The sequence below is a fragment of the Ixodes scapularis genome, unplaced genomic scaffold, assembly GCF_016920785.2.
Source record: "Ixodes scapularis isolate PalLabHiFi unplaced genomic scaffold, ASM1692078v2 PGA_scaffold12__126_contigs__length_90152505, whole genome shotgun sequence".
NCBI lineage: Eukaryota > Metazoa > Arthropoda > Arachnida > Ixodida > Ixodidae > Ixodes > Ixodes scapularis.
This window is the reverse complement of record NW_024609838.1, coordinates 68,281,741-68,295,646: the sequence shown is the minus strand read 5'-3', so window position 1 is coordinate 68,295,646 and position 13,906 is coordinate 68,281,741. Positions and strand designations below refer to the sequence as shown.

At 41.6% G+C, this 13,906-nt stretch overlaps 1 protein-coding gene across 1 annotated transcript; it reads left to right on the top strand.

The window, feature by feature from the left end:
* Nucleotides 1-4,148: 4,148 nt before the first annotated feature.
* Nucleotides 4,149-13,237, top strand: LOC115318141 (the record flags this gene model as incomplete). The annotated part of the gene is made up of 2 exons (XM_040218732.1): nt 4,149-4,728; nt 13,167-13,237. Coding segments are annotated over 2 exons (651 nt in total), but the record flags the coding sequence as incomplete, so codon positions are not given.
* Nucleotides 13,238-13,906: the final 669 nt, after the last annotated feature.

The following is a 13,906-nucleotide window of genomic DNA, read 5'->3' as shown; positions in this document are numbered from 1 at the left end:
CAGTTCGGGCTTGGATCCGATATTACTTTTTTTGCCACGGCACTCAGTTCGTAGCAATCAATCGATCTGTTTCTTTTTTTTTTCGGTTGTTTGTTTTCCGGCTTTTTTAGGAGATGACGGGAAGCTGTTTTGTAGCGTTAGTTTGTTATACGACTAATGCTTCACAGTATAGGCTAATTGTGTTTTTGTTCGTGCTAGCAGAATGACGATCTGCACTAATGTCCTTATAGCTCGCTCCAAATGGACCAGATTACATCTCGCTTTCGCTGTGACCAAAATCGCACCCCAGAAGCACTATTCCATTCTCTAGTTGTCCCAGTAATACGAGGCGAATTAAAACACTATGTAAATTATAATTAGCCACTATCATTTCCACCTGGCAATTTTGGAGAAGCTTATCTTGTAGAATGCAGTGAGTGGCTCTCACAAATGCATTGGGAGAAAATATACCACCCCGGTTTCTTAGAGTGTGCGAGTTCGTATTAAGAGGCAGGAGTGTTTACAATGTGACTAAGCGATGATGTCACAGATAATATTTATTTTTTATGGTCCTTCCCTTATAAATTGACTATATGGGCCTGTTTCTGCTCAATCATCTGTGTTTTTAATGCAAAATTAATTTTACGGATGTTTAAAAATCCGTGTAGTTAGTCACTTCTTAAGTTCTCTTGAAAACTATTGAAGACCTTTTTCTCGAATAGTCTGGTCGTAATACGCAGGTCGTTTTCGAGTTTGTAAGACAGCTTCTACGCACCGATGTATAGGCTCGAGTATATTTTCCTCCGTACATGGAGAATGGTGAGTCGGTATCTGCGAAATCCGAGGTTAGCTCCACGAATAACGAGTTGCGAGCAGACTTTCAACCTAATAATGATTCTTACACGTTACACTAAGCATGAGGTAAGCATTTCACACGTCATGCACTAACTCGTGACGTTTGCATGGACAAAGCACTGCCGTTTTTTTGTGTTCTTTCTTAGACTTGGTAACGACAAATCAACGTATTAGGCAGTTTTTGTAAACCATTTTTGCATCTTCCTCATGCTGTCGGTAATCCGTTACAAGATCAGCAACCGATTCTGCAGTCACAGAACCGTACTTTAGTCTATCGTGTCATCCCACTGCCGACTACTGTTCTGTGGTTTGTGCTACTGACGGTTCTGAAAAACAAGGGGAAAAATAAATTCAATTGGATTTGACAAACTGTTACCATTTTCGTTGTCTCATGACTGAAATTAGCGCCAACAAGTTGTATTGCTTGTTGCGAAAAAAAATGACAGATATTTTGGCTATTTCAATTTCCTTGATCCATTTTAACAGAACAACTTTATTTGGCGTATCGTAGCCAAGCCAGTCACTTCCGCTTGTCGGTCAGACTTTAGATTTTTTTCTGTTTAGCTTGTTTGCGTTCTTAGGTTTACAATTTCAAGTTCCAAAATCAAGGCATAACTTTGCCAAGAAGCGGGATCCCACCCGGGACCGGAAACCATCCACGGGAAGTGGGCAGCGGAAGAGCCGAGCGCCGTCCCTCCATTCCGGGCGAGGAAGAGAGAGAGGAGGCTGGCCCGTCTCGCCGATTCTCGCTGGTGTCGCGAGACCCACGCCATTAGAGCACCCTTGCCGGCAGCCCGCAATTAAGGGGAAATCGCACTCCGGCCCAGACCATCAAACGCCACGCAAGCTGCGCCATCCTCGCTCATGATAGCGTTGTGAAGACGCAGAAGTGCTTAACGAAAACTCCCTAATATCTAAGCCTGTAGCGGTTAACTTACGCTAATCGCGAGTGAACTGAGTTCAGTAACTAAAGTAGCGAGTTCAGTAATGTCGTCAGGACGAGAACCGACTCACGTCGTTGCTTTGTAAACGCAGCCATTTGACTCTAAGGAAGAGTTGGTATTAATCAGTTGCAGTTTAAACGATGCTTTCAATATTTAAGCGAACTTCTTATTACGCATGAGCGGCACTCTTCTGAGGATGCTAACAGCAGATATTCTCAAGTACATCTCTGGGCTATCTACATTGCTCGATTGCCTTCGAATCGGTAGCTTTTTAACAAAAGTACATTAAAACTCCCGCGCGGGAAGTCGAAATCGACTCCATATCGTTCACAATTCTTAGCTGCATTTCGACCTGCATTTATTTGCTTAATTAGAAATCTCATTTGAAATGTGGGACACACTGGAAACCGTTTTAGTCTTTAGCAATTGAAGGTTATTGTTTTTTTTTTCTTCCGGATGACGGCGAAGCAACTTTTATGTGTGTTTTTTTATTAAGAAAGAGAGTCTTTTATTACGTATGCATACAATATTTCAGAATCTAAACAGCAACCAGGGCACTGCAATATGCATTAGAACCAAAATCCCCAAATGATGGTCCATGTACTAAAATGTTAAACCTTTAAAGGTGTGAAAGAGCCTGTACTACTGCTAAAAATCTAAACGCGTTCCAGCGACACCCTAAGAAATGCATCTAAGAAATGTATCTACAAGTGAAAGGCATTGGCACTGACAATACTTATTCGACACAATTGCTGAAGGAACCTCTGCAGGATTTGATTGAAGCGGGTGTTACTGCAGTAAGCGCCCTTCAAAAAGGGTGCTTGCCCGACTCAACCGTTGCACCTTCATTTACACCATTCCTCGGTCCATCAAAAATGAAAGGTGTTCCACGCAACGCGCCTTATTTTACAAATAAAGATGTGCGTATTACTCGAGGGGGTGAAAGGGTGTAGCCGCATGTGTAAGTTTCACGAACATTTTTCTTACACCGTTAGGCGTGTGAACTTTCCTAATGTGCACCACCGAAGGAATTGTTTGTGTGAGCCATAGCCTCCACTGAAACTATATGTATCGCACTTCTTCAGTTTGTTCATCTTTACAAGAGAACGAAGCAAATCACCGAATCAAAGTACGCAGATCAACAATACGACGCGCGAGAAGCGCGCAATGTGTTCGAGGATATCCGCTGAATTCCATAGAAAACATTACCGCATACCTCTAGATAAATCCCTAACATTTAACACTTTGAAACGGGTGCGGTAACATCAAGTCAGTGATTCAATTAACATAAATATATAGTAAAAAGTATATTTTATCTCACCAGAAAATATCACGTTGATGGTATTCGATTCGTGTGTCATATGTTGAATACCGGAGAATAACGGCCAGAAGCGTCGAAAGTGCCACTTACTTATAGAAAAGTATTTCCTAAATATTGAAGTGTTCGGGGTACAGTCATTGCTTGACCATGAAAGCTCTGTCTTTGACCTTGCAGGCATTCACGCCTTTCTTACGTCGAATCGTATTTTGCCTAATTTCTCCCAACTTACAAATCATGAAGCTACTATTAATATCCGACGCAAAATATTCTGGAATGTGCTCATCTTCGTACAAATTAAGCAGTGAAGTCAATTGCTTAAAAAATATGTGCGTGCGTGTTTTCTCCAGACAAATTATCGTTTATAGTGTTTTTTTTTATTACCATAACCTGGAAGTGCAGGGGCACCAGACCCAGTCACGGTACCTTGTGGAGGCGTTTTGCCTAGTGCTCTCGGCACAATAGTGCGGAAATAAACAAGTTCAAGTTCAAGTTACAGTGTGCTTGCAGGAGACCATGATGCAGGCCTCTTCCGGCTTGAGATATTCGCCGAATTCATGTCGCTTTCATTCGTCTTCTTTCGTCCTACGCCCACTGGCCCTTCCATGCGCCCCCCCCCCCCCCCCCCCCCCCCCCGGAAAGAGTATTCTCCAGATCGCTCGGGTTGCCTAATGAGGAAAGCGGCCGGTGACCGCGTTATCAGGATAGAACCCGAAGAAGACCTGGAATTGATACGATAAACAGAACTGCACTCACGCTCTTTTTCTTTTTTTTTTTATCTTCCTTGTTATTGAAAAGTTCTACGGAACAGGGATATTATATGTAACTTCCTTGAGAGATCTTGTTCAAGAAAACATTTCGCGTAGCCACAGTATGTTATTTTTATTTCATTTAAATACAATGAGTATTATAAACAACTGTGACGACATTGAAGAATTTCTTGACTGCCTAGAGCACCGCCTTGATATTTTAGCCTTCACTGAATAATGGCTTACCTCTGATTCTCATATTCTTGAATTTAAAGGTTACACCATGTAGGAATATTTCGTAGTGAAAAGAAAGGTGACGAAGTATCCCTTTATTATAAAATTAACATGGTATGCAGTGTTATTGGCGAATATACTTGTGTCTGTTCAAATGTTGAGTGTCTTCTTGTGAAGTGTCGTAATTACATTATAGCTATTGTATACCGACCTCGCTCTGGGTCCCTTGGTGTATTTCTTGAATTTCTGGAAGGTATTTTTCAGGATTGTTCTGATAGTAAATTGCCTGTGATACTTGTTGGTGATTTTAATATCAATCTGATGCTATCTGACTCATGGCAGTTGGCATTTTTAGATCTTGAGCAATCAAACGGGTTTGAAAATATTATAGATCTGCCTACTTGCGTTACCTCTGATACTGAGACCTTAATTGATTTGTGTATAACCAATTTAATGGCTAACGACATAGTATCCGGTGTAATTACAAGTGACTTAAGTGATCATTTACCCCTGTTTTGTTTTGTTTCATGTGAAAACATTAGCTGCAATGAAACGAATATCAGTAGCCCTTACCGTCGAGATATAAACGACTACAGTACCGAACACTTTGTTGCGCTTGTATTGAACATAAACTGGGATGACATACAGAGTGGGCCAAGCTCCAGTAAATCCTATGATAAGTTTTCGGAGAAAATAAAGGCTGCCTATGACGAGGCATTTACGTTTAGAAAAGCCAAAAGGCATAAGAGGTCAAGGAAACCTTGGATTACGGAATCTCTTTTCAAACGAATAAATGAACGAAACAAGCTTTACGATGCATTTATAAAAAAATAAAGACATCAATAAATTGATCGAATGCAAAAAGATACGACACTAGTTAAGCTCCGACATAAAGAAGTCTAAAGCAAACTATGACAAAAATAAATTTACTGCAAGTCAACATAATCCAATGAAAGTATGGAAGGCAGCAAAGGAACTGATGTCTAAGTTGAGTAGCACTATCCCCAGTGTCCTTAGAATAGATGGTGTTGATTATTCAGGTAAAACACTCGCAAATTTGTTTAATGCCCATTTTTTACATTCAGGCGCTCCAACGTCATCCTCGTTCCACGAAAAAATCTTTGAATTTTATATGTCGACACACCCACCAGGATCTATATTTTTATCACCAACCACGGGGACTGAAGTTTTTAACGTTATAAATTCATTAAAAACAGCGGCGCGTATGGCGATGATGAATTAAAAGTTAAACCTAAAAAAGCAATTTCTAATATAATTAGTCTTGCTTTTTCTGCAATCTGTGATAAAATATTAGGCACAGGGGTATTTCCTCTGAAACTAAAGATCGCCCGAGTGTCGATGATACAGAAAGGTGCACCAATTAATGCTTTAAACAACTACAGACCCATATCCATATTACCTATATTCTCAAAAGTAATAGAGAAGATAATGAATTCCAGACTGACGGATCATTTTAGCAGACATGATTTTCTTGTAAAACAGCAATGTGGTTTTCAGAAAGGAAAATCTACTGAAGACACTTTACTGAATATTAAGAATAAAATTTTAACTAATTTCGAAACCAAGTTTTATACTTAAGGAGTATTTTCAGATTTAAAAAAAAGCCTTCGATTCGATCAAGCATGAACTAATCCTTAAAAACTTTATAATTAAGGTATAAGAGGTCTTGCCCAACAACTCATTCAAAGTTATTTATCGGAACGTGTCCAATACACCATCCTTGGTTGCGAAAAATCAGAAACCGGTAATACGATTTATGGGGCTCCCCAAGGATCAATCCTCGGACTACTTCTATTTCTAATGTACATTAATAATATTGTTAACATACCACATACTCCTGATATTGTACTTTATGCAGATGACACAAACGTATTTTTTTTTTAGACCGAACATAGATCAGCTTGAAACATTAGCGAACAACTGGATGATAGTTAAGTACGTGGTTGGCGTGCAATAAATTAGAATTAAAGGTTGAAAAAACTAAGTATATGATATTTAGAGCAAAAAAATAGAACTATTATTCTAAAACTAAGCAGTCCTTTTAGCAACACTGAAATCGGTTACGAAAAAAACCCAGAGGTTTTAGGGGTATTTTTTCAAGAAAATTTAGATAGGTCTTACCATATGGATCGTATTCGACCCGACATATCACGGGCGATCGGAATTATAAGTAAGCTAAAATATATTCTTCCGGTTTGGTTAAAGCACCAGCTCTATTGTACTGTTGTTCATTCCCGTTTAAGCTATTGCAGTTTAGTGTGGGGTACATGCTCAAAGACCTGTTTATCTAAGTTACTTCTATTGCAAAAAAGAGCAGTGCACTCAATCACCAATGTATCAGATCGGGAACACTCCCGCCCATATTTCATCAAATACTCCCTTCTTACAGTAGAACAATCACTCACTCAGAAATTGGCAATATACATGTTCCACAAATTTAAACTACACCCCGAGTTCGTGGAAGGGAATTACATCAACAGGGCGTCCACATACACCTTCCGTCATACGCACTACCTACAGTCGAGAATACGCACCAATTATGGTAGTTACAAAAAATTTGAAAGTATAAAACAGAGAGGACGAGGACGGGAACAGGACGTCTTTTATTTAGCAACAACATAGAATGGCACAACGATAAAACCGCCCTTAAGGGTCTCAACGTTCTCAAAGAGGGAAAGGAGATACTAGTTATAAAGGAAAGGGAATACACTAATTCGAAAAGTTTGAAAAGCGCATCGGTAATCTAGTTATCTCCCATCACTTAGAATTCAACCTTTGTCATTGTCAGTGATAATGCAGAATTATTCTGGTTTGCAGTCAAAAAAGGGAAATGTACTATAAATATAAGAGTTTAAAAAGCTGTAGCGTCACGACGAGGTGTCAATATTCTAGTCAACTCTGGTGTTAAGAATTCGACCTCTGTCTTTGTCAATGATAATGAAGGTGCAGAAATGTTGTTATTAACAGTCCCCATGGCAAATGGTTCGATGATTTCTCTCCCAAATCTGTTCTTGTGCCCGCCCAGTATTTTAGTATCAGAAAAATGAGGAGTACAGTCATCGCACGTGCGGCTGTGAGCGACAATGGGGTGATAAGACTCAGTTGAAGCCTTTGATGCTTCCAAGTTATGTTTTCTGAGTCGGTGGTTGACGTATCTCCCAGTCTGTCCAATGTACTGCCTGCCACAGCTTAGTGGAATCTTTTTTTCGATGATTTCTCTCTTTTTAAACTCTTATATTTATAGTACATTTCCCTTTTTTGACTGCAAACCAGAATAATTCTGCATTATCACTGACAATGACAAAGGTTGAATTCTAAGCAATCGGAGATAACTAAATTACCGATGCGCTTTTCAAACTTTTATAATTAGTGTATTCCCTTTCCTTTATAACTCTATCTCCTTTCCCTCTTTGAGAACGTTGAGACCCTTGGGGGCGGTTTTATCGTTGTGCCATTCTATGTTGTTGCTAAATGAAAAATGTCCTGTTCCCGCCCTCGTCCTCTCTGTTTTATACTTTCAAATTTTTTGTATCTATTAACCAACACGCTCGTTTTCAATCGTATGGTAGTCAAAAATTACTTATTCAGATCCCACAATTATTAAATAACCATCCTGAAATACTGCCCATAATTAATAGCTTTAATACCATACACACATGCATGTACTAATGCAAGAACATGAAGGGGTCTTGCATCCGGTTGCGTATGCAAGCCGGAAGTTACTGCCACGAGAAGTCGCGTATTCCACCATTGAGCATGAATGCCTAGCCCTCGTGTGGGCAGTGCAAAAATTCCACATATTCTTGTTTGGCAAACGCTTCACTGTATAGAGCGACCACCAGCCGCTTGAATACATTCACTCTTCTAGGCATATGAATAGTCACTTATTGAGATGGAGTTTGTTCCTCGCCGAGTACGATTTTAAAGTGACGTACATTAAGGGCTGCCTGAATGTTGGAGCTGACTATTAAAGTCGTATGTAATGCGCCCACAGCTGTTACTGGTTTTGTTTTGGGGGGAAGTAATAGTTTACCTACGTATGAAACACGCTTCGTCGTTGTCGTGTGGGTTGGTAACAATTGTTTGTTTTGACTACAGGTCTTATTTTTTTTGCTTAAAAGTTTTGGTAAACAATTGTCGTAAAAGGGGGGTAATTGTGATGATGTGGGAGAACCAACGTTGAGGAAAACGACGCGCGTGAAAACTGTGAGTTGGACTGAGCAAAGAACGAGGAAGAAGACGCAGTGAACGGGGGGAAGACGGAAATAGTTAGAAGACAAAGAAGTTCAAGGCAAGAGTTAGATATACGGAAAAAACGAAGAGGACGACGAGAAGGGATGATGAGACACAGGCTCGTGCCTCGTGAAAGAAGGGCGGGCACGACACGGAACCCGGCTCGACAGCGGTGGTCCCGGCAGCCAAGGAGGAGCCCGGACGGGCGAGTCCAGGCCCGTGGGGCTTTCTCCCAAGCTCGCTGAGAAGCCTCCGCCTGTGCCTAGCAAGCAGCTGAGCATTCCCTGGACAAGACGAACGCCATGCCTACGTCGACGTGCACCGCCGGGCCGTAAGCGGATGCGGCGAACTGAACTTTGTATATATAGCCACACCATTGTTTTTCTAACCTCTTGCTTACACGACTGTAAATAATATCTACCTTCTTACATTCACCGCACTGGAATTCCGAGTCCCTTTCATTATTATTTTTTTTCCATCACAACCGGCTAACGACGTGAGGCGGCTTCAAAAATAAAATAATCAAAACGGAGTAATATTGGGTTTAATCTTTCCAAATTCGTCCCCGATTGTACTCCTTGAGCTCCGTCGTCTAGTGAGCCGTCTGCTTAGTCCTGAGCTTTACTCACACCGAATGACTGCTCTAACAAGAAGTCGCTTACGTGCATGCGAATAGGAAAAATACTGCAACGTGTAGCAAAGGTGTCAGCAGCAGAACCACGGACGGCTTATTCATCATGATGAATTTAACCCCATAAGGGGCAGGAAGGAAAATGTTGACGGTGACAAAAAAAAAAAAGAAACGGGGAAAGACAACGTTTTGTTGAAGTTTGTAGTTTTCCAACACGCTGCTTGGTCGGGTGTTCGGAAGGGACGTCAAGTGCAAGAAACCTAAAGTAAACATTTTCTCTCGTTCTCTTTCTTCCTCGTTGGAAATGCAATCACTAAATTTTTATTGCGTATTCCCTATCCAAACTGCTCTATACTCAATCACACAATGATAGTGACAATATTTGCGCCTTGCCTTCCTTTCAAGTAACCCATCGTTTTTGTCGGTAAAATGGCAAACGGCGCGACTCTGTCTCACGTGTGCTCTGGGCTTGGGTCCCCGATGTAGCTGCATTATTAATAGCAAAGACATCTCGTTAAGCACGACTGCCTTGTCCCAGTGGCACGGGGAGCTCATCATAATTATTATTTCATGAAAGCAACGCGCCCGCTACCTCGGAGAAGGCAATGAGATTAGGACGCAGAAGCAGAGTGACTTCATGCACCACGCGTATCGACAACGCAGAAATTTCGCATGCTTATTTCGTCTGACCTTACAATAGGTCTTCGTGAGTAGAACTCGGTCTTTTTCTTTCTTTTTTTTTATTCGTGATGGCCTAGAATTACACTTTTTGGTGTCTTCCCAGACAACCGCGAATATCCACAGGATGTCCACAGATTGTCCAAATATTAAATATCATAATAAAATATTTAGAAGACATCCAGTAGATATCATGCAATTACCTTTAGTAGAATGTCAATTTGTAATATCTATGCAATGTTTCTACAAGATTTTTTTTTTGCGTTAAGTCAAGTAAATTGCGAGAAGATGTTGCATTATTCTTTAGCAACATATTTTATTTTTATATATTCGAGCGCCGACTGCATACAGAAGGTTAACTAGATCAATACTCCGTTACACCTTAAGTCCGAGCATAGCCAAAGGTACGGAACCTTAACTTTGGGTTCGCTCAGACTTAAAGGGGTTGTGCAACGACATTGGGTAGGAATATGTCTTACTTTACACACCAGCTTCCTGGCACTAGTGGGACCCAAGAATATTCGAACTCAACACCACTGACCAAGAAACGTCTTCGTCGCGGCATTATTCAAAAGATGAAAGCGGAGCTTTTCTTTCAGTCTCTCCTTCGCGAAATTTGATGACGGAGCTGTGGGGACAATGGCAACAGTACGATCCCCAGGAATGCGTCATCGAGCTTTGCGGTGACGATATTCAAATGCTGCTCACACAGTGGACGCGAAGACTGCGTATATGCAGTCGATCTAGACTCGTGACAATCGATGCCTCGACATGCATTCGGGTAGTTGCCCGTGTTCAATCGCTGCAACGACGACAATAGTCGAGCCATAACAATGTCTGGAACTCAGCGCCTGCCCTGTGCTTTGCCAACCCCAGCGCGTGGCTATGATCAACATTGGCGGCATCTAATCGCCCCAGATCACGTGGCCGCTTATTCTGGCTGCGAGTTGAAAGGGTGAACCGTGCTCGTTTTTTTTTTTAAGTTTATTTTTGGAACTTTTATTGCCTGGGGTAAAAAATGAACGCGTGTTTCATAGGTCATTAACGTCAGGGATCCGTTTTAAGCGGTATTTGCGCAAAGTACAAAAATTGTTGCATCGCCCCTTTAAGGTGAAACGGAGTATGCATGGAGGATCGAAGCGGCTCCTTTCATTAATATATATATATAATAAGCCGCTGTGTTTAAAAAGGAACACCGCCGATTTTTTTTTTCGGGGGGAGGCGGTCGTCGGTCTTCCTCAAAATTGGTTTAGCACTGCAATAGGCATGGCCAAATAAACACATTAAATTATGTGTGAGTAAAACAATATCGCGAAGTTACGGAATGTCGTCTTTACTATATATTAAAAGTGAAATTACGGCAATCTTGGAAAAGCGACGTCATTGGCGGGAACAATCACGGCTTGGGCTGTATACCTTGGCTTGCCGTAGACCTTGCTCCCGAGAAATTAGAAGGGGTTTCTTAGTGCAAAATGGATGCTGTGAAAGTTGGCAACAGCATTCGCTCAGTAGGATAAAATGAATGCTACACACGCACCTACCTTTCTGCCAGAAAGTTTTCCCAGAGGCCACATCACGCCACTGGAAAGGGTGGTCAATTTTAACGTTGTTTTTCACTCGTTGTTTTCGCAGTAGCCATTCCGAATTTATTGATACTAATTAGCCTTGCCCCCTTACTTCTTTGATCCGCTTTAAAGCGATTATAGAGCCCGGATCATGCGTCGTAAAGTTTGGAGGCTTTTCAAGGGAAGAGCGGGGCCGAGAGAGAGAGGGATAGAGGATAAAGTCGAGAGGGGCAAGTGGAGAGAAAAACACGGAGAGGAGGCAAGACCTCGCGACTCTGCACATGTGTTAAATGTGTTACTCCGCCAAATAGTTTGGGCATTTGGGCGCCGGTTCTGGTTACGTTTTGCATCAACGCTGCCTTCTTCATGTCAATACAGCATGTAAACTTTTCTCCGATGTCCCAGTGATTTGGAAAAAGCGCAAGGGTATATTTATTAAAATATTTAGGATACGATCAGTAGTAAACGTGTTCTTTTGTACGTGACCGCGACGCCGGCCCTCTCGTCTGGCGCTCACACACTGTGCTATTTCCACCGCTCCTGTTTGCTTTCTCGGGCATCGAATTTCATCCGACTTCACTCTGCTGGCTGCCTTAGGTCTAAAGATGGGGCGACACAATAGAAGACACTGACGCAATACCCAGCATTTTCCGTTATGTGTTAATGCACGCGATTAGAGTGGCACTGATACATATACTCTCGCCACGAATTCCCCATACTTTTTTCCATAAGCACACTATATATTTGCTTCACGGTGCGTGTTACCGTGGCTTAACTTTGTATAATATCCACCATGTGCTCCTGCCATAAAATAAACATATCACACAAGGCCTGCTTTGTTACGGACGCCAGTGGCTCAATCACGCCGGCGAGTTTGCTCACCGAACGCTACACAGCGACAGTCGAGAGCCCACCACCTGCTTGGCCTGTTTTGACAAACAAATTTGGTCAAATTTCGTGCACATCCTTTTCGGGGAACGTAAGGGCGAACGCACGAACGCTGATGATTGAGACGACCGAGAACCAAAACGATGACACAGGGCAGACGCCATCTTTTCCGCTCAAACAGGTGTCACCCTGGTGCGTATTCGAATAAACACTAAAAACAAAATATATACATACAGTGTATTATTATTTATTTTTAATGATAAAGCGTAAAAATGTGTAATGAGAATTAATAAAGAACGGTTATTTATATTGCGTTTCGTATTAAACTTGAACCAGCAGCTACAACTGCAACTATTTGCAGGTGCGCAGGAAGACAGCATGCTTCGTTTCGGAATAAGTTTGCGTGTTTGCGCTGCCAAGAAAAGTTGTAAAGTCTTCCTCAGAGCTCAGACTTCCACCGTGCTGCCGTTCTCTCTACGGGGCAACCGACCGAGCAACGGGAGACCTAGCGGCGCTCATCCCCTCGTGTCTTCGTTGTCTACGTTTTGGAGCGTAACGAGTTCTTCACGTTCAAAACAAGCTGTTCTTTCCCATCAAGGGTGCCCCCGTTTGAAAGGTTCGTGCTGTGGTCTCCTTCTCGTTGTTGCACCACGTGTTCCATGCCAAAGGCGAAGTCTAAGTCTTGGGCAGGTCGCGCGGGTACTAGACAAAGCAGCTTGTTTCATTTACTTAAAGGTTTTGACGAGGGTCCGATTCCGCTGACAGCGCCATTAGTTCAAGCAGTTCTTGGCAACGAGACTACGTGTGAGCACGCCGGCGCCGGTTCCGAAACCATGGAGGCGGTGGCAAGGACATCTTTACCATCTCAAGAAGAGAGTGAAAAGGTGTTAAGTTCAGACTCATTGCACTCGGTCTCTTGCTTTGACTCTAAAGGGGACATTGATGATGTTGATATTCGATTCGATTTTAGGCGATGGATGTTGGACGGCGTAACCCTTATCTAATTCTTGGTTCTTAGTGGTAGCAGGACCGCGTTCAAAAATTTGGGTCACGTGCTTTTTTTTCTTAAAGTTCTGGTGAATGCAACTTTTCTGTTCATCACTAAAGTTGTGATAAAAAAACACCTGAAATACACTATTTAATTGAAAAAAATTAAATCAGAAATCCGAAAGATTAATTTTAAATTAGTGACTAAGTTTGTACTAATATGTGTTGCCGTGTTAAATCCTCCTCAGCCCAGTCATCTTACACTAAAACTGCATTTTTTTATATTACTTTAATTTCCAGACGCTGTAAGATCAAACCCATAGTTTTCTGCAACGATCGACAACGTGGAAAGCGATATAAAAAAGTGGCGGCATCGTGCTTCCTGCCGAATCAAGCTCCGACAAAAAAAAAAGGGTTGAGGTAACATTTTTTATCAAGTATGTTTTTTTTTTCATTTCCGTAAATTATTTTAACACATTGTAATACTTCAACCAATCCATTTTTTACTATTTTTACTATTGCGATGTAAGAAAAGGGAAAAGAGGGGTGGGTGCCTCTGTATGATAGTATTCTAATTGTGAAATATCTACACAAACAAGTTTTCTTTTAGTACAGAAATGGGGGCGTGGACTCGGCAGTTAGTGAGGCCAACCTAAGATTGTTCAAGGAAAATGTCTAAGTCAGCTTCTGTAGAGGTTTCTCATAGGAAATTATAACCCCTTACCACGTAAATGTTTGGATTGGTGCTAAAAACTTACACTCCTTCTATTTGACACAAAAGTACCCAAACCAGGCTTTTTTTTCAAGAAAAATCGCGCAGTTGT